An 18,716-nucleotide genomic window follows, 5' to 3' on the forward strand; every position below is an offset into this window, starting at 1 on the left:
GTCCTGTGTAGGGATAACACATTCTCACACACATACTTGAGCCTCCTGCTGGGAGAGATCATGGAAGCACAGCCTTGGGATAAACTGTGTACGTGTGAAGCCCTTTGATATACTGGGGCAGGTAGTGAGCCCCTGCCCATCCTCATGGTCTGCTTGACTGAACTGAATCTCACAGAGCCTGTCCCCTCGTGTGCCTCTATTTCCTAAGATGAACTAAGCCTGCATGTGCCTCATTTTCTAGGATGAACTAAGCCTAACAGAGCCTGTGTCTCAGTCAGCCTGGTGCTGTTAGTAAGGTAATGAAACAAGTCCACTCTTTGCACTTCAGCTGGGGCTTGGTGATCACCCTGGTTACCTCTATGCATTGATTCACAACAAGGTTTGCCACAAGGGAACACGGTTTGGGAAAATTACTGAAACTTTAGGTTTCACTAAAGCAACAGTAATGAACCTTGACATGCTTCAGTGATGTCAGAGCTGGGCAAGAGATACATTGCAGAAACTGGACACTAGGAATGCAGAACTGATGAACCACAAGGACATTTTGCAGAACTCTAAGATAAAGACGAAACTAACAAAACCAATTCAGCAATTGTACTCAAACCCTCTCTACCTGGAAAAAAAGATAATAAAAACACTGAAAATATGGGCTAATTAGCATGGAAGAAACAAATTAATCCACAACCTGATAGAAGATAGAATAATAATTCATGAAGAGAATTATATGAATTATAGCCAATGAACATTAAGTTCTTTGTTTGCTAAAATGTACAAATAGTGAAAACATTTGAAAGTGCTTTTGCATGTTCAGGGAAAGATCTGGCACACCTCCAGTGCTGTAATAAAGTAATGCCTGTCATCTAATATTAAAAATAGTTTTTAGAGAGTATGATTTATGCCAACATTTTCAGTGACAGAAGGGCTTGTGAATTTCGTCACACACAAAGTAAAATTGTTCCAAGAGAAGTACCTAGAGCATGTGATTTATCTTGTAGCTCATTTACTCATCCTCTTTATTTTCTTTTTTTGGTGAACCTTCTCTAAACACAGCTGTTTTATAATTTTGTAGTTAAGCTTCAAAGCTGAAGGAGCTGGGCTCATTCAGCCTCAAGAAGAGACAGCTCACAAGAGACCTCACCAATCTGAAGGGAGGCTTCATGAAGAGGATGCAGCCAGGCTCTTCCCAGTGGTGCCAAACAACAGGACAAGAGGCAGTGCAGAGAAATTAATCCACAGGAAATTGCATCTGAATATGCAATTTACTATGCAGATGACTGAGCACTGGACCAGATTGCTCAGAGTGGTTGTGGAGTCTCTGGAGATCTTCAAGAACCGTCTGGACACGATCCTGTGCCCTGTGCTCTGGGATGGCCCTGCTTGGGCACGGAGGGTGGACCAGATGACCACTGTGGTCCCCCCCAGCCTCACCCATTCTGTGATTATGTGATTCTGTCTACCCGTGGTTCTCATGGATCCACAAGCAACAACCAGCATTTCATATCAGATAATTTTGTTAGAGGATGGAAAGGAATGCAGGATGACAACAGGACAAGTAGTGGTAACTGAGGAGCTGTGGTGAATTCCTGGTGACAGGACCAATTTCATGGACAGCAATGCTGCAAAGGTCTGCAGGAAATTAAAGAGGCTTCTTGCTTGGATGCTGCTTCTGTTTGTTAATGAGCAGCACTGCTATCAGCATTTCCTACTTAGGTAACAAGCCTTGGAATTACCAAATGCCAACCCTCCCTTTAGGGGCCTCAGCAGGAAAGTTCACCAACGCCCAACCAGCACTGTGGGTGGCTGAATCACAGGACAAACTGAGAAGGAATGAAAGACCAGGCAAGAGCTGGGAACTCAGAGGTCACCAAAGACAGCTTGCAAATGGCAAACCAAAGGGGACAGATAAGGTGGAAACTGCAGGAAATTACTCCCTGTTTGGTGTTCTAAGACGGTTCAGGGCTGGAAGAGGCATGAGAAAGAGGTACTATGATCTGATCTGATCTGATCGGGTCCTCATGTCTGCAAAGAAGAGAGTGTTTATGTGACACGGAAGGGAAATCAAGTCACTTTGACCACAAGGTTAGAAAGTGCAGGGGAGGGCCTGAATTTATGTAGCTGTAAAACACTGAGGAAGATGCAAATTGTCTCTCAAGTGTTCCACTACAAAGTTTTTCTGGATGACATTGTTTCATTTGGCCTGATTTAAATACCGAATAATCTATTTGCATTCGTTAGAGGAAATTGCCATTCTACCTCAGAGCTGGCTAGCTATACATATCTAAGAAAGAAAGGTGAAAGTTTAATCAGTGTTGAGTATCAGATAAATCATTCCATTTTACTGATATGAAGTATATTTCAGTCTGTACTTTCTCAGATACAGATAGATAAGGCGAGAAAATCTGTTGGCTAGAAACCTATTTATTGAATTATTGTGTAAAATATTATAATCTTGTATTTTAGAAATGTTCCTAATTTTTCTGGCTTTGAAAAAAATGATCTGCTAAGTGTAGTTCACTTTTATGAAAATTTGCAACAATTGGTGCTGACCAAGACAGGCCAGGAAACAAAGTATAGAATTACACGATTAAATTAAATATTTATTCATGTGCATGAGATGTCCTAGCCAAGCTGGGTTACCCTGAATGTAGTTTTACACAGGGTTGTTATGTCCTTCAACCACTCTAGTACAAGATGATTTGACTAATAACTAAGAACCACACTACTGATTTTTAATCATTGTAAAATTCTGCGAGGCAACTGTATTTCTGCAGCATTCTTGCTGCTTGTTTTTTTTTGTCTCTGGGGTCAGTTTTGCCAGATAACACTGGAATGGTTTCATAGACATATTAGAGTGACTAGAATTCTGGCTTTATCTGGGTTACCTATGGGTGTCTTTTATCTTTCATGGATATTTCTATGCTTCTAAGAAGCAAAGTCCTAGTTTCCAGGGCTGGGCTGGCTTGTTTTACTTGAGCATGAACAAACCTCAAAGGCTCCAGTAAAATTCCACTGTCGCAGTCCATTTCACTCTATTATGTGAACTAATAGATAGCAATGAAGTGAATACATGTTCATATTACAAAAAAATGACTGATTTAACAGTTAGGGAAGTAAACTTTCATAACACTACCTTTGCAGAATAGCTGACACCAGTTGGCAATTACAAACTGTCCCTGATGGCTTTCATAGGATCCACACACACAACTTCCAGCTGTAACCGCTAACAGTTGATCATGCATGATTTTTAGCCCTTTGTTATATCAATAGTAGTATTTTTTTCTTTTTTTAGATGAAGTTTCCTTAGCTGTTCCTTTCGTGAAAGTTGAGAGCAAAGTATCTTTGATCATCCTTTTCACCTTTCACTGAACTTTTTCCACTACTCTTCTGTCTTTACTGAGCTGAGGGAACTTAGAAACTCAAAGAGCTTTTAAAATGTGTTAAATCATGAATTTACACAGCAGCATTAAACTGCTTTGTTCTCTGTTCTTTTTCAAATGTCAGCATAAGGCTTATTTTTATCAACTCGAATAAGTTTACCCTGAAGTAAGATTTTCACAGAAACTTTTATTAAGGCCAAGATTTTGCTCCTGTACAGTACTAGCCAGCTTAGACTTGATGATTTTTTATTTGAAGTCAGGATATTTTTCCTCACTGTGGATCATCTTTGTCTATCCAAAATATAATCTGCCCCTTCACTGTCTAGTTACTCAGTTGCATAATGTCCTTCCGCAAATCTTTAGTGGGTTTTTGTCCTCAGTCCCTCAGCAGCTTGCTATGATCAGAAGGCTGTCACTTGACTGCCCAGCTCTCTTTTCGAGTCACTTGGACATTGAGCAGGTCCAAGCAGAGATTGATAGAGTAGTGCACCCACCATCTCTATCTAGAAGGACCACACACTCCACCTTTGACCAGCTACTCATGCTAAGATATTTGGTCTTACATCATTACAGTTTAGTTTCTTTGACAGTCTTTGTCAAAAGCCCTCTAGAAATCCCAACAGGCTTTATCAGCCAGAAAACTTTCTTCACAAGTTAGATAATCAGTAAACTACAATGTTCCAAGCTGCAATTGAGAGTGCTTTCTTACACTGCTAATCAAAAGAGGTAATAGACTTGAAGACAAGATCTCATTTTGTAACTAAAAAAAAAATTATGATTGAGAGGATTCTTTTCCCCAAGACTTCCCTGTCTACAGTTTTCCCTTTTCTTTTTTGGGGACCTGAAGAGTCTGTCCCAAAATCCAAGATCCCTGAGGATATACGTCCATACTTAGACAAGATCAAGCACTCTCAAATCATTCCAGTAGAGAACAGATTGGAAAAGGTGTCACAGGAACGCAGAGTTCACCTTTGAAGACATGTATGAAAAAGCTTCATTTCAAAGACCTCATCTGGCAAGACTTCGGGCCCTGTGGCTTGCTTTTCAAGTGGAGTGAGTTGCTATTGCAGTGACATCAAGGGTACTTTACTTGGCAACATGCAGTCAGTTAAATCCTCTTTTCCTCCCTTCAAATTGTGCTAAGACCACTTTATTTCAAAAGGCGGGAAGGACATGAAAATACACAACAACGTCATTGTAGTAGTGTACTGCGTGATGCCGGTGAAACGTGCGCCCACGCCGTACCCTAGTAACACACAGCGGCATCGGAAGGGATGCAGAGGTTATTGGGAGCAGCAGCGCACCCTCCGGCCTGCTGTGTCAGCGCGGAGGCTCGGCTGCCGGGCGCCACCGCGGCTTCGCGGCTGCTGCTGGTGCGCGGCCGCCGTCGCAGCGTGCGGAGGCCGGGCCGTGCGGCGGGCAGGTGCCGGGCGCGGTAGAGCTCTACGCGCGGCGGGCGGGGCGCTGAGGTCAGTTCCGCCGCCGCGCGGGCGGGGGCCGGGCCGGGCCGGCGGCGAGGGGCTCGCTCGCCCGCCCTGCCGGGGTGAGCGCCGCAGGGCGGGGCGGCAGCGGCCGCGCAGGACGCGGGGCGGCGCTGCGTTCCTCCTGCGCCCGGAGACTGCGGGAGCGGCGGCGGCCGGCGGGGTCGGCGCCGAGGGAGGCTGCCCTCGCTTCATGCCCCCGGTCCCGCTCCGAGCCAGGTAAGGCCCCGGGCCCGCGGCTCCCGCAGCCCTCCGTGCCCGCCCGCCTGCGCGGGCCCGTGGCGGGCGGTGCTGCCCCCTGCGGGCCGGCGGCGGCACTGCGCGGCGGCGGGCGGAGGTTGCGCGGCCCGCGCAGCGCCTTCCCGCAGCGCATCCCCCGCGGCGCCGCGCTCCGGAACCGCGCACCGCGGCGGGACACCGAGCCGGGCCCGCCGTCCGCGGAGAGGCGGCAGCGCTGGTGCCCGGGTGGCCTGGATGCCCAAGTAAAGGAGGTTTTTTGGTGCTTGCCGTCTCGTGGACGCCATCAGGCCGCTTTGGACTCGTCTGGAGTGAAGCTGTTGTCCAGGTTTGTCGTCTTGGTCATCCTCCTGAAGAAAAGGAGCTCTCGGGTTAGTAAATGTATTCATGAGCAGAATAGAACATCCTGTGTTTTGTGTTCAAATGAGGTTTGTTTGATTATTTGGGCATAAGATTGGCTTAATTGAATCCCATATTGAATTTTGTTGCAAGACGATCTATCATTGAAAAGTGCTACTTTGGACATTTAAAGTAATTTAGACGTATAAACTGATTTTCTTCTAAATAAGTAATTCAGTGTTATCGTAGATGTAGCCAAAATGTCCTGCAATGTACATTTAATTTAAAAACTGTCTTCTGTTTAAGAAGACTAATGGTGTTTTACAGGATTTTTCTAGCAGTCTGTTGTGCATTGTTACTGCAGTAGGTGGTTGCAGTCAAGGCTCTTTTCTTGCACATACAAACAGTATGTGGCTAATTTTAGCATGAAAGAAATTTGTGGAAATCTATTTTAACATCTACATGAGTGCTTTGAGATCTGGGCATGGAGGATATATGCTTTTAATGGGACTCTTCCCCCTCTTCTCCCATTTTCTTCAGTGCCATACTTCCTTGCTGTATTTCCTACAGGCCTTAGAACTCAAGAGTAGGGTAATGCTTTGTACTAGTCATATGCTCTGGCTATACAGAAAGACTTAGAAAATCATTGTAAATCGTGTGAAAAGAAGAAATGAGCAGCACAGATTTAAAATAATTGATCATACATGTAATGATAAACAACTCTATAAACGTCTCTGAGCACTCTTTAGAATACCACTTTTGGTCCAGTAGTTATTTGGTAATGCCTTGTTTAGCTTATTGCAGGAAGACCACCAAGCAGTTGAATGATACTACAGAAATGTGTATCTTTCGGATACAAATAAAGCTAGGCCTCCTTCCTAGAGCTGCAGGGAAGCAGACCTCCATTTCAGTAGAATGCTGCATGGTTCATACATGTACCTGCATCCATTAAATGCCGAAAAACGTTAGTAGATTGGACAGTTTTTCACTTACGCATTTAAAAAATAGTGATTTCCTTTCAGTCGGTGTTTTGCATGACTTTATAAGTAATAAACATTTTAAAGTGTAATTAATTTTTTTTCTGTAGAGTGAAAGAACTGTATATTTTTTAATAAAAATGAGCTCTAAAAACTTGGTGCATGGTCCTTGCTCTTCTTAATTGTCTGCATTGTCATTCCTCATTCATTTTGCTTTGAAAAACCTCAGATGAATTTCAACTAAAAACCAAGAACTGTTACAACTGTGTGATTAGCTGTTGTTGTAAGACAAAATGGCTTTTAAGAAGAAATACTTGTAGACGAAATTTCTTTGATGTATTTGAATTGTTTGTTTTTAAATGCAAAATTAATTATTTTAATTAATATAATATGTAATACTTGAGTGAAGCGCTTTGGCTCTCTCCCAGTCATTAGGCCTAAAATTAGTGACTGGTAATTGGCAGCCGTGTAGTTGGGTCAGTAGAACAGTTAACTCTGCTGCACTGTCAGAGATAGTTGATGTTAAATGGTTAGTGTGTGTATATCTATACCTATATCATCTATATCTATATATTGTAAAATACAGGCAAGGTAATTTTTAACTTGCACAGAGATTAAAATTTTTCACAGTGGCTCAAATTTTATGCACTGCATCCTCCTGATGGGGTGATGCACAGTGTCTTCCAATTCTATTTAAACTTCTTCTTCTTAGGGATGACTTATATGGGCTTTTCAGTACCAAAGCACACTCCGATTGTTGGCTGCAGTCTGTGACCTTTGTGCGTGAGAGGAGTGTGCTTTGCTGTAGTAAGGGCTCATTAATTTGATCACATAGGCTGAATTCATCCTGCTCATCACACCCTTTTCATTGATAAGCAGCATGTAGTGTGAACTAAAGGAAACTAAAGCCGTAGAATATACATATTCTTCTTTGAAATGACGAACACATTTTCAATGTATTTGAAGTAAACAGAAATTTCCAGTCTGACAGTGGCCACATCAGTGGTTTGTAACCTACTGCAGTGCAAAAAACCCTTGTACTGGTTGAATTTGGCAGAGTCAGGCTGCAGAGGATGTTTTGTCCTATTTTCCTTTGTTTTAATGGATCTTTGTTTTTTAACCTTTATGTGCATGGGGTATCCACAGTTTGGAATGCCTTTTAATTCCTGTGGATCTGTTAAACTCTTGTGTCTTGAGTAACAAAGTTCCAAGATATGGTAGTGTTATGTGAAAGGCAGAAATGTTTGTTTCATTGAATGCCTGACCTTTTAATGTCACCGAATTGCAGGCGTTTGGTAGGAGCGAATGGGAAAATTTGGTTTGTCTTTCTTGTGATGTCTTTTTTCCATGTGCGCTTTTTTTGTCTTATTTTCCAAAGGAGGGTCTCTGATTCTTTTTGAATGTTTCCTAATTCGAGTACTTTTTTTGTATTTCTGAATATTTTAATTTTTTTTCTGAATTCATTCAGGCAGTGACTGGAATTGATTTTGACACTCTTAGTGTCTTTTATTTCATTTTTTATCCATCCTATTCCTGTGTTTGCCATTGAGACTCTTTGTAGACTTCGGGGTCTTCCTTTAATGATATCTTTGGGTTGGCACTGCGTATGATTATAACTTGAAAAATCAACTAGCTGTCTTCTAATTAAATCTTCTGAAGCATGTTTCTGCCAATCCTTCAAATACCAAAACAAATCTTTCAGGGAATTTCTCCCCCTCATAACTTCCTCCAGTGGCATGGAGTGAATATATATAATGTTCACTTACCTGCGTACATTGATGATCTCAGCTTTCTGAAATGACCAGAAAAAAATAGCTTTTTTTAATACAGGCATGAAATTACAACATAATTTTGGGCTTGTTTTATTCCAAATAAGTATAAATTGGAGCTGTTCGTATCAAAAAGTTTGTTATTAACTGGTCGATATTCAGGGTACATGAGGAAAAACTAGCTTGGATGACAGCAGACATGTTACTTCAACATCAACTTCTTCAGTTATTCAGTTCTTTGTTTACCTTTTACTGAGTCTGGCTGGGATGGAGTTAAATTTTGTGAAAGCAGGCTGTACAGTGCTGTATTTTGTATCTGTGGCTAAAGCAATCATGATAACACACTGGTGTTTTGGTTGTTGCTCCCCTCCTGCCTCACTCTAGTGAGTAGGCATGGGGTGGGCAAGAGATTGGGAGGGCACAGAGCTGGGACAGGTGCCCAGAATTGGTCTGGGGGATAGTCCACATCATACAGTGTTATTCTCAGCCATGCAAACTGGAAGTAGAGGAGGAAGGGCAGAGGGGGGGTTGCCTTCCAGGCTGCCTGCTGCTCTGAGACTTGGCTGGGCATTGGTTTTACTTGTGGAAGGTGGTGAGTGATTCCCCTTCTATCACCTGCCTGCTTCTTTCCTTCTGTTAAACTGCCTTTGTCCTGACCCATTGTTCTTGTGCTTCTCCTCTACTTCACTCTCCTTGCTACCAAGGGAGGGGAGGGTGGGACAGCAGCAAGCAGCTCTGTGGCTGCTGCCTGGGATCAACCTCGGCAGATGTGGGATGCAGGCACACACCAGTGCTTGAAACCTGCGTTCTACCAACACGGTATTTGTCAACAGGTCTGCATGAAAGTGTGGTTTTGGGCTTAAACCATGGTAGATTTTCCTGTATATAGCTGTTTGAATTAGGAAAGTTTGAAAGGATTACTAACCTGTTCTTTGAATTACATCTGTTATATTTTTCTGGTGTAGTCTTGGGCTGAGAAGCCCAGAGCTGTTTGGTTGAAGTGTTGTGAAAATGTTGAACTGTGTTTCTTGTACTTTCTTGCCTTTTAAAGGTTGCAGATTCTTTTTCAGGTTCTCCCATAAAGTGAAATCTACAGAGTTTAAAAACACAAGAAGATTCTTAGCTGTCAGTTCACATGGAGGGCAGTTTCATTATTAATGGTTAGATGTTAACAGCAGAAAAAGGCAAATACTGATATAGCTTCCCCCTTTCCTTTCAAATGCCATATTACTTCTTTCTTAAAGCTATATAGAAATGCATAAAGCATCTTTGGTCTGTATCTTGAGTTTACCAATATCTGTCATCTTTCTCCTAAAACAAAACAGTGGATGTCCTGAACATAGGCCTACCACTACACTTTTGTGTCAACAGGTTAATCTTAAGTCTACAATGTGGTAGTAGCCAGGGATTGATGTTCCATCTGAACTACTGTAAATGTTTTGCTTTTCTTTCCTCTTTAGAATCAGGGTAATAGAGCACATAATGTCATCCACATTAGAATTGCTTGAATAAGATTCTCCAGATCATGATACAACAGTCATGTATTCCTCAAGTTTCCTCCTTCCTGCAAAGCTGCCATTAATTTGTTTTTCACATTATGTGTATTTTTACAGCTGTCTGCATTGCAATGAGATGAGATTACTACAGTTCTAGAACTACCCACTAAGGAGTTTTAGTGCACCCATCCATCTGCTTCCTCAATCAAGAGTGAAAAGCTTGTTATATTGTCCCTAGCCAGTTTTCAAACCTATTTTTATTGTTGTTTTTAGTTACGTCAGAATACTTTGAAGAGCCCCATCTTTAGGGCAACATTGCTATAGCAGTTATGGATATTGATGGAGTACAAGGAAGATCATGGAATCACCGAGTGTTTTGTGTTGGAAGAGACCTAGTTCAACCTCCTGCCGTGAGAAAGAGTGCTTTCCATTAGACCGGATTGTTCAGGCTCCATCCAGCTTGGGCTTGAACACTGGCAGGGATGGGGCACCCACAGCTTCTCTGCACAGTCTCTTCCAGTGCCTCACCACCCTCACAGTAATGAATTTCTTCCTAGTATCTAATTTAAATCTACTTTTCTTCAGCTTGAAGCCGTTCCCCCTTGTCCTGTCACTGCGTGCCCTTGTGAAAAGGCCCTCTCCAGCGTTCCTAAAAGCTCCCTTTTGGTACTGGAAGGTGTGTTAAGGTCTCTGTGAACCCACCTCTTTAGGCTGAAACCTGAATTCTCTTAGCCTGTCCTCATGGGAGGAGTGCTTTAGCCTTGTGATCAGCTTCAAATGGATCCAGAGGAGAGCCACTAAACATCTTCCTTGTGTTGATGACCCCAAAACTGGATGCAGAGGCAGTCCAGGTGGTGTCTCATGAGAGCAGAGTGGAGTGGAAGAATCGCCTCCCTTGACCTGCTGGCTACGCTGCTTTTGATGCAGCATAGGGTTGCTTTCTGGATTGTGAGCTCATGTAGGAAAACCTTCTTGGATCGGATGTTTAGTCCTGTCAAGCCATTGGGAAGATCACGGAATTATTCCGGCTGGGAAAGACCTAGAAGTTACCAAGTCCAACCTGTAACCCAGCACTGCCAAAGCAACCACTAAACCATATCCTTGAGTGCCCACTCTACGTGTCTTTAATATCACCGGGGATGGTAACTCCACCACTTCCATAGGTAACCTGGTCCGGTTCTTGACAACTCTTTCAATGAAAAGTTTTTCTTAATATTCAGTCTAAATGTGCTCTGGTGCAACTTGAGGCAATTTCCTCTCTTCCTGTCACTTGTTACGTCAGAGAAGAGGCTGACACCCACCTGGCTACAGCCACCTTTCAGGGGGTTACAGAGAGCAGTAAGGTCTCCCCTGAACCCTCTTTTCTCCAGGCTCAACACCCCTGGCTCCCTCAGCCACTCCTTGTAAGATTTACTCTCTAGAGCTTTCAACAGCTCTGTTGCCCTTCCCTGGACTCACTCAGTCACCTCCATGTCTTTCCAGTACCATAGTTTTAATTTCTTGATTAGCATATGATTATTGCGATTGGAAGCTGCTGAAGTGAGCTCAGCACTGTGCTTTTGGAGTCCAAATCAGGCCCTGATCTCTGTAGGTAGACTTGGTTAGGATCTGGATTTCAGGAGCAGAAGCCTTTTGTAGGGTGTATTGAAAACCAGAAATAGCCTCATGCAGTTGAGTCTGTTTGTGATTGCAAGTGTGTGCAACGGTATGTCTATAACTAATGACAGAATAAGAAAGGCGGTGATTTGACTTAGTGTATGTCTCAAAAGCTTAATTTGATTGTTTATTTTCCAGATGATAATGGTCTCCTAGTCTTGCCAAAAGCTTAATGGCTGAGATCCTCTTCCTGTTAAATATAGTAGAGAGACAGAGTGCTGAAACCTGTGGGCCAAATATATTGCATGTGTTAATTTGGTGTTTCACAGTGATATTACTGATCTCCCACTGCCTTATGTTGTATTGTTTACTTTACTTGATTGACATTCTGTTTTGTTAGAATGAAGTGAATTATTTATATGCTTGTCCACATATATAGAAGTGATTACACTGTAATATTAATAGAAGAGAAAGTAATTAATTTTGCAGCCACAGATTGTTTTGACTTCATTACTTTGAGAACATATGAAGCATAAATCACATCTTGTTATGAATTTGTGCTCAAGACTGTTTGTATCTGAAACATTGGCACTGATGAGAAAAGAACTTCCTTCTGTATGTCAGGAATTTCCATGCTAACTTTAAATTCTTTTATTTAAAAATGAACTAATAGTTCTGTGTTTCTAGTAACTATCATGGCCACATCCTGTTTGCCTGCTGTTCACATATGAATGGCACTTACAGTGTTTCATGGTATCTTGTCCTAAGTTGAGGGCTGTATATGAAATGAAAATCGTACTCTGCTGCTCAGTTTTGTTATCAAGTATCTTGTTCGGCTTATAAATATGTTTTTTGAGTGTAAAATTTTTCATGACGTGGGAGAAATACCGTAAACTCTTTAGGTTTTGATGCATAGAAGGTAATTATAAAAATGTGGGAACATTTTGAATGAGAGCAAATGTTAAAGGATTATTTGATTTGGTATGTTTTAGAGTTATTGGTTGTATGTGCAGAATACAATTAGTGGTACATTAACAGTAGACTTGCACTGTGTAATTCAGCTGTAGCCCACTAATAGTTCAATTATTAGTTCATTGTATTTCAGTGATCATTGAATCTTAATTGACTTAATCTTCTGCTTTTTATTCTTTAGTGCTGCAAGCTAATTGACTAAGAACATGGAATATAATATGGATGCAGTTGCTTGAACATCATTTCTTCCAAAGCTTGTGTTCTGCAGCTTGGCGGCCTGAATGACTGATTGATAAGCAACATACACAAGACTAATATCAAGAAAACATTCTGTCTGCTGCTGCTGTGTTTAATGGAAATGGTGCAGAGTTGCTTCTTCTGAAATGCAGTTGAAAAAAATGAGGGAAATTTTACCAAGATTGTACCCTGGCCAAATTAATGATAAAAATAATTCTATAACTACATCCCCAAAGCAATCTGATGATAAAACAAATCCGTCAAAAGGGGCAGATGACCAAAACTACTGTTACCAAGGAACTGAGGCTGAGAACAATAAATTGTCACTGATAAGCTGTATAAAATGCAGAAATGTTCAGAAGATTTCAATGCAAGATATAGAAAAGCATAAGAAGCTTGAGTGGACTGAAGACAAAAGTTTCATCTGCAAGAAGTGCAGTCATATTAAACCACCAGCCTTCGATTTTGTTCCCGAGGGTGCCAATGCTGCAGACTATGAAAAACATGAAAGAAAGATCCCAAGTAAAACCCAGAAAACATTCAAAGTAAAAAATTTTTTGCCAGGTAAATACTACTGTGATAAATGCAGATTTTCAACAAAGGATCCTTTACAGTATAAAAAGCATGTGGGGCAACATGAAGAAATTAAGTTTCTTTGTTCCCACTGTAGTTATGTATCCTACACCAAAGGAGAATTCCAGAGACATTTGGTGAAACACACTGGAACCTTTCCATATCAGTGTGAGTACTGTGAATATGGTGCTGTTAGACATGACTATATAGTTAAACATACAAGAAGAGTCCATGAAACACCCAGAAAACGGCTGTCAAATGCTCTCATGAGCCACAAGCGAAAGAAGCAGAGGCAAAGCACTTTATGTAAAAAGCAGAAATACAATAAAATTCCTTTCCAAAATGAACTTCCAAATTTTTCTTCAAATATGGTTTGTGAGATTCCAAGTAAAGCAACTAAAACAGTCTGCTCGTCTCAAAATGTAGAGTGTAGCATAAACACATCATCAGTCCAGGATAAGACAATATTGGAGCCATCTGAAATGAGTGTATGTGAGAGTCAAAGTGTGGAGGTTGAGGTTTATTCTCCAAAAACAGAGCCTTTACAACCTGGGATGCCTTTAACAGTAATTGCACCGTCTGAACTTGTAGTTCCTTCCAACTGTTTAGCTCAGATAGTAGAGCTTAAAATAGTGAACGGAGCGCAACAACTGGTTCTTAAACTAATTCCTGTGAAAGAAGCAGCTTACAAACCTGTGAACTGTGCTGAAGAGGAACTTGAGACTCAAGGTATAGAACGATCCACAGAAGTAAAAAAAACATCTGTGTGTCAAAATGAATTACTAACTATGGAAGTGAATGTAAACAAATTATCCAGTGTTAGTAAACAGCTTAATTTGGATAGTTCGTATGACAAGAATTCTGAATGTTTTTGTTCTTCTGATTCTCAACTCTCAGACTGTAGCTCTCTATCTATACAGAGGGAAGATACATCAAAATTATGCTTTCATTTGGTGAAAGGTATTGATGTCCATTCAGGTGTTCTAGAAGTTTGTTCTCCATCTCTGGTAATGAACACTACTGAAAAAAAAAATGATCTTAAATCCTCAAAGGGGAAAGTAGATGGAAAAAACAGCTTGCACGGTGATCTGTATTGTCAGGAAGAAGGTGAAGATATGTACCGTGCAAAATATGCTTCTGTTTCTGAAGGTAAAAGTTCCAAAAATGTTTTGGTAGAAGCTTCTCAGGAGGGCAAAATTTTTTCTGCTTTCCATAAAGAAAAGGATACATTGTCTGTGAAGAGGGTTGACAAAGAACGTAGGAGTCTACCAGTCAGCTCTACTGAAGCACATTTAGCTGGAAACGGTTTTGATAAAAAATGTATTACATCTTCTGAAGCAGGAAAAAACTTCCACGTTACTAAAACTCCAGGTTTTGAGGATAGAGCTTTTCACTTGAGTAAAGTAAAGAGAACTGAAACCATAAGTCAAAGGAGTAGTCATCTTCTGGAATCACTAGAACTACAGAAGATGGAAAATAAAGGCAGTCCTTTTGAAGGACCTGTTATTTCATCTGTATTTTCTCTTAGCTCTGGGGCTGAAAATGTTCCAGAGGATGTCAGATGGGATTGCACAACACGCAGGAAGAAATCAGCAACATTGCTGTGTAGAAAGATTGCTCAGCTCATGTCTTCTGCTGAACCTAACATGAAATCCATGCCCTTGAGATGTCAGGCTTCCAGTAAAAAGTTGCTTTTGCCTGAAGGAAGTTCAGCAAGCTGTGAGGGAGCTGTTTGTGCCGCTGAAGTGGAACAACCTGCAATGTTGTCTGAAGTGCATAGTGGAAGAAGTGTGATTAGTAGTGAAGAACACAGTGAAGATCAGCTCTTGACATTTGCAAGAACTTCTAAAAATAGGGTAACTAAAAATTCCCATGTTGCTACCCCAGTATTTATCCCCAAAGGGACGATGCTGAGAGTGCTGAGTGCTACTAGTAGTCAAAGCTCATATGGAATGGAAAACAGGAGTGAAACATCAGCTCCTGTGCATCGCAATGAAATGTTTCTGCCTCGCCCTGTCCCTGTCAGTGTTTCTGAGACACTTAGCAGTAATTTCCCATGTTTGCCTAATCAGACCGAACCAAGTGCTGAGTCCCAAACTATATCACTCAGGCAAAGACCAAAGCGAGAGGCAAGTGCTAAAGATAACAGCAAGCAAACTGGTGTACCCTTTCAGAAAAGCAGTGATGTGAGCAAGCAAAGCAAGCCCTATTCAAGAAGTCAGCTAGGTCCCAAAAATAAGGCAAAACAAGCAAGCTTCAGAGAACTTCCTAAGAGGAAAACAAGAGGTCAATCAGAAGCCACTTCAAGTTCTGATATGTCCTACCTGTTGACAGCACGACGTCTTCGACTTGTTCCTCTGAAAACGAATCAGTTGATAAGATGCCCTCGTCGTAATCAGCCAGTTGTGGTACTAAACCATCCTGATGTCGATTCACCAGAGATAATTAATGTCATGAAGACTATCAACAAGTATAAAGGTCAAGTCCTGAAAGTAGTTCTGTCAGAAAGGACTAGTAGTTGTCTTGGTGTCAAGCGTTATCGAAAGCGTCTTACTCTTCAGAATGCTGAGACAGGAAACCAAGCGAAAAAGCAGAGTATGCTAAAAATGAAGCTAAAAAAGACCCACAAAAACAACTACCAAGTGGTGGAAACGTCACCAGCCGAAGCACTTCAGTGTCTATTTAAGTGTTGGTTTTGTGGAAGAGTATATATGGACCAAGAAGAATGGATAAGTCATGGACAGAGGCACTTAATAGAGGCAACCAAGGGTTGGGATGTTCTTTCCCTTCGAGCAAAAAAACATTGAGTGAGAGCCTAGGGGAGGTTTCCCCTCTTGCTTTAATGAGTGACACTAACTTGCTTGGAATGGAGGATGGAAATGACTGCTTTATTTTGCCAAAAGTCCTCTACTGTTAGCAAAGTGAAGAAGAGAGTAGAGGTACAGAGAGAGAGAGAAGCTGATAGTGAGAATTAAGCACTACTTTGCACTCTTGTGTTTGAAATTTGTCTTGGAGGTCAGCTTCATCTGTTCCATAGGAGAAAATTGAAGATTTGCTATGCAAACATCTTTCTAGTTACCTTAGGATACTGTGCTGTATGTGGTTTGTGCTAGGTCTGTATGGATTAAAATCTTAGATGATGAGATCTTTGTAAATTTAACAGGATTTAGTTTGCTTTATTACAGCATGGTGTTTCAGAGATCGAGCACATCTGTACGGAAATGCCCCTTTGGTCCTCTGTGGACAGCAAGTGTATGTCATAGGTTTTAGTGGCAAATTATGCACTATGCATAAAAAGTAAAATTTAAATGCAAGTGCTCTGTTTCAGTGAAATAAATACACTTCTGCTGACTTCAGAGGAGGTACAAGGGTGTGAATGAAAAATCTGTGGAATCAGTTACTCCTGCCAGGTCAGATAGCACTAAAAATTTTAATTCTGTTTAGTATTGGGTCTTTACCTAAACTGTATTGTGTAGATGCGAGAGAGCAGAAGACTGTCAGGGTTCTGTACCATCAAGCCAGAGATACCATTGGGCTTGGGCTGATGGTAAAAAGCACTTCTCTATATGGCCTCAAGGCTATTCTGAAATAGTATTAGCTAAACATAAACCCTCTACCACCTTGTACGTGATAGAAGCATTTACAGACTTGGTATTTGGTTAGAACTCTAGTTGGTGAGCTTATTTACTAGGGAGCTTGTTGAAGACTTTTCGAAATGAAAAGCCACATTGCACAGCTTTTACATTGACAGTGTTGAACCAGATTTTCAGTGCAATTTTTCATTATGCTTAAGAATTTAGATGTTGTTACAATTTATTTTTTGTAGGCCTCAAATTCATACAAGCATGTGCCTAGTTACAGATTATGTCTGATGCATACTGACTTCAGTGCAGTGTAAACATTGCTCAGTTGCTTAAACACTTCTCTAAATCAGGGCCAAATTACAGTTTTTTAGTAAAAAAAAGGGATGGATGACACTGAAGTTACTGTTCCTGTGTGTGAGCTGTGGATGTTTCTCTTCATCTTGTCAACTTAAAATCATTTTAGAATCATACAGAATGAAGTATATTGAAGCACATACTTAAAATTAAAATAATATGTTTAAGTTTTAGAAATACAAAAATCAATACTGACTCTAATGCTGGATGTGTGTTCTGTGTTTGAACTGGGACTTCTCTGGTAAATTGGTTGTCCCAAACTTTTCACTGATGGTGCATTTTTGTAAACAGTTTAGCTGGGAATATTTTTTTATATACTCCAGCAGATTATACGTTGTTTTGATAAAATATTTATCATATCTACATTGGAATGTAAATATTTTAAAACTACATCTGACTGAGGTTTATTTTCAAAACCACTTATTGCTTTCCCATATTTTGCAATACAATGTTAAAATCCTTCAGATAGCTGGTGCTTGAAGTCAGATCTTTTTCATCATGGAAAATTTTTGTATCATTTGTATCAGACTAACCTATGCCACAGAACAAACTTTGTTTTTCCTGTTTTGTCAATAATAAGGAAATGACAGTTCTCATTTTGTATTCAAATGGAATTATATTTTTTTAGATGGGTACACTAGAGGGTTTTTTTTTTCCACTTCATATACTTTGATGCCAAACCTAACAGTGCTATTTGCATTTTCAATGGTGAAAATCATTTCCATTTTAAAATTAAAGCGTATCATATAAAATAAATACCGAAATGGTTAGCACGAAAAACCCCATGGTTAGCATTCATCCTTTGTTTTAATTCCTTCAGTCCAGGTTACTGGTTGAATTAGTTTTCTTTCTGTAGAAGCTACCAAATAAATAGTTTTGAATTTGCTTTGTAAGAGTTGTCACTGGCAAAATCAGAACATTGCTCATGGAAGCTCTACTGGGGGGACTGGGGGAAGCATTGCTGCTCAGCTTTGTGAACAGGGTGGTTTAAGTATACTAGTAATGCTTGTCTTCTGTAAGCAAGGTTACTGTTTACTTTAGTAAACATCTGCAAAGCTCTGTATGTCACTGCCGTAGTCTGTTATCTAAATTGTTGAGCCTTGGGGTTTTTATGATTTTTAATTTAGATTTTTTTTTTGTTGTTGTTGTTTTTGTGTTTCAACATGAAAACTTTTTGTAAGTTAAATTGTATTATGGTTATGAAATTCTTAAAGCAGATTATGTCATGGTTTTTTATGAACTCTGCTAAACTCTATTTTAGCAGCTTCTGTTTTGTTACTTTTATTAGATAAAATTATGTCAGAATAATTTCCTTCAACAGTCTCATCAGTTTGAGAGAAAGAATTTACAGTGGATGTTTTCGTCCCTTTTGATGCAGCATTGATAAATAAAAAGGTTGCAAGAACATAACTATCAACTGCTAAGTTTTTTTAGAGCTAGTTTGTGCCACTACATAGTACGTCACAAATTAGGTTGGAATGTTGTGGTTTTGGGCTTGAATGGTTTTGTTTGTCTTGTTCCTATTCAATAAGGATAAGGTAGCTGAGGTTCCTTTTTTTGGTATATTTCAATAATGTAATCTAACTTTTGAATGTGGTTAGGAAGGTTATCAATGCTGTTCAGAAAAACCTCTTCATGTACACATGGAATTGTAGTTTGCCTTCATATACATACAGAATTTAGCCAGGCTTCCAAAACTCAAATTGCATGAATAAATATTTCTG

At 40.5% G+C, this 18,716-nt stretch overlaps 1 protein-coding gene across 1 annotated transcript; it reads left to right on the forward strand.

Annotated features, from left to right (window-relative positions):
* The first annotated feature begins 5,314 nt into the window (after nucleotides 1–5,314).
* On the forward strand, nucleotides 5,315–18,403 carry ZNF518B (zinc finger protein 518B). The gene is made up of 2 exons (XM_066317263.1): nucleotides 5,315–5,466; nucleotides 12,426–18,403. The coding sequence occupies exon 2, from the start codon at nucleotides 12,628–12,630 to the stop codon at nucleotides 15,859–15,861; it is 3,234 nt and encodes a 1,077-aa protein (XP_066173360.1). The 5' UTR covers nucleotides 5,315–5,466; nucleotides 12,426–12,627; the 3' UTR covers nucleotides 15,862–18,403.
* Nucleotides 18,404–18,716: the final 313 nt, after the last annotated feature.

Source organism: Sylvia atricapilla, chromosome 4 (genome assembly GCF_009819655.1).
Source record: "Sylvia atricapilla isolate bSylAtr1 chromosome 4, bSylAtr1.pri, whole genome shotgun sequence".
NCBI lineage: Eukaryota > Metazoa > Chordata > Aves > Passeriformes > Sylviidae > Sylvia > Sylvia atricapilla.

Excerpts from the sequence above, each read along its gene's own strand:
- ZNF518B (XM_066317263.1), top strand. The coding sequence starts at position 12,628 with ATGCAGTTGAAAAAAATGAGGGAAATTTTACCAAGATTGTACCCTGGC.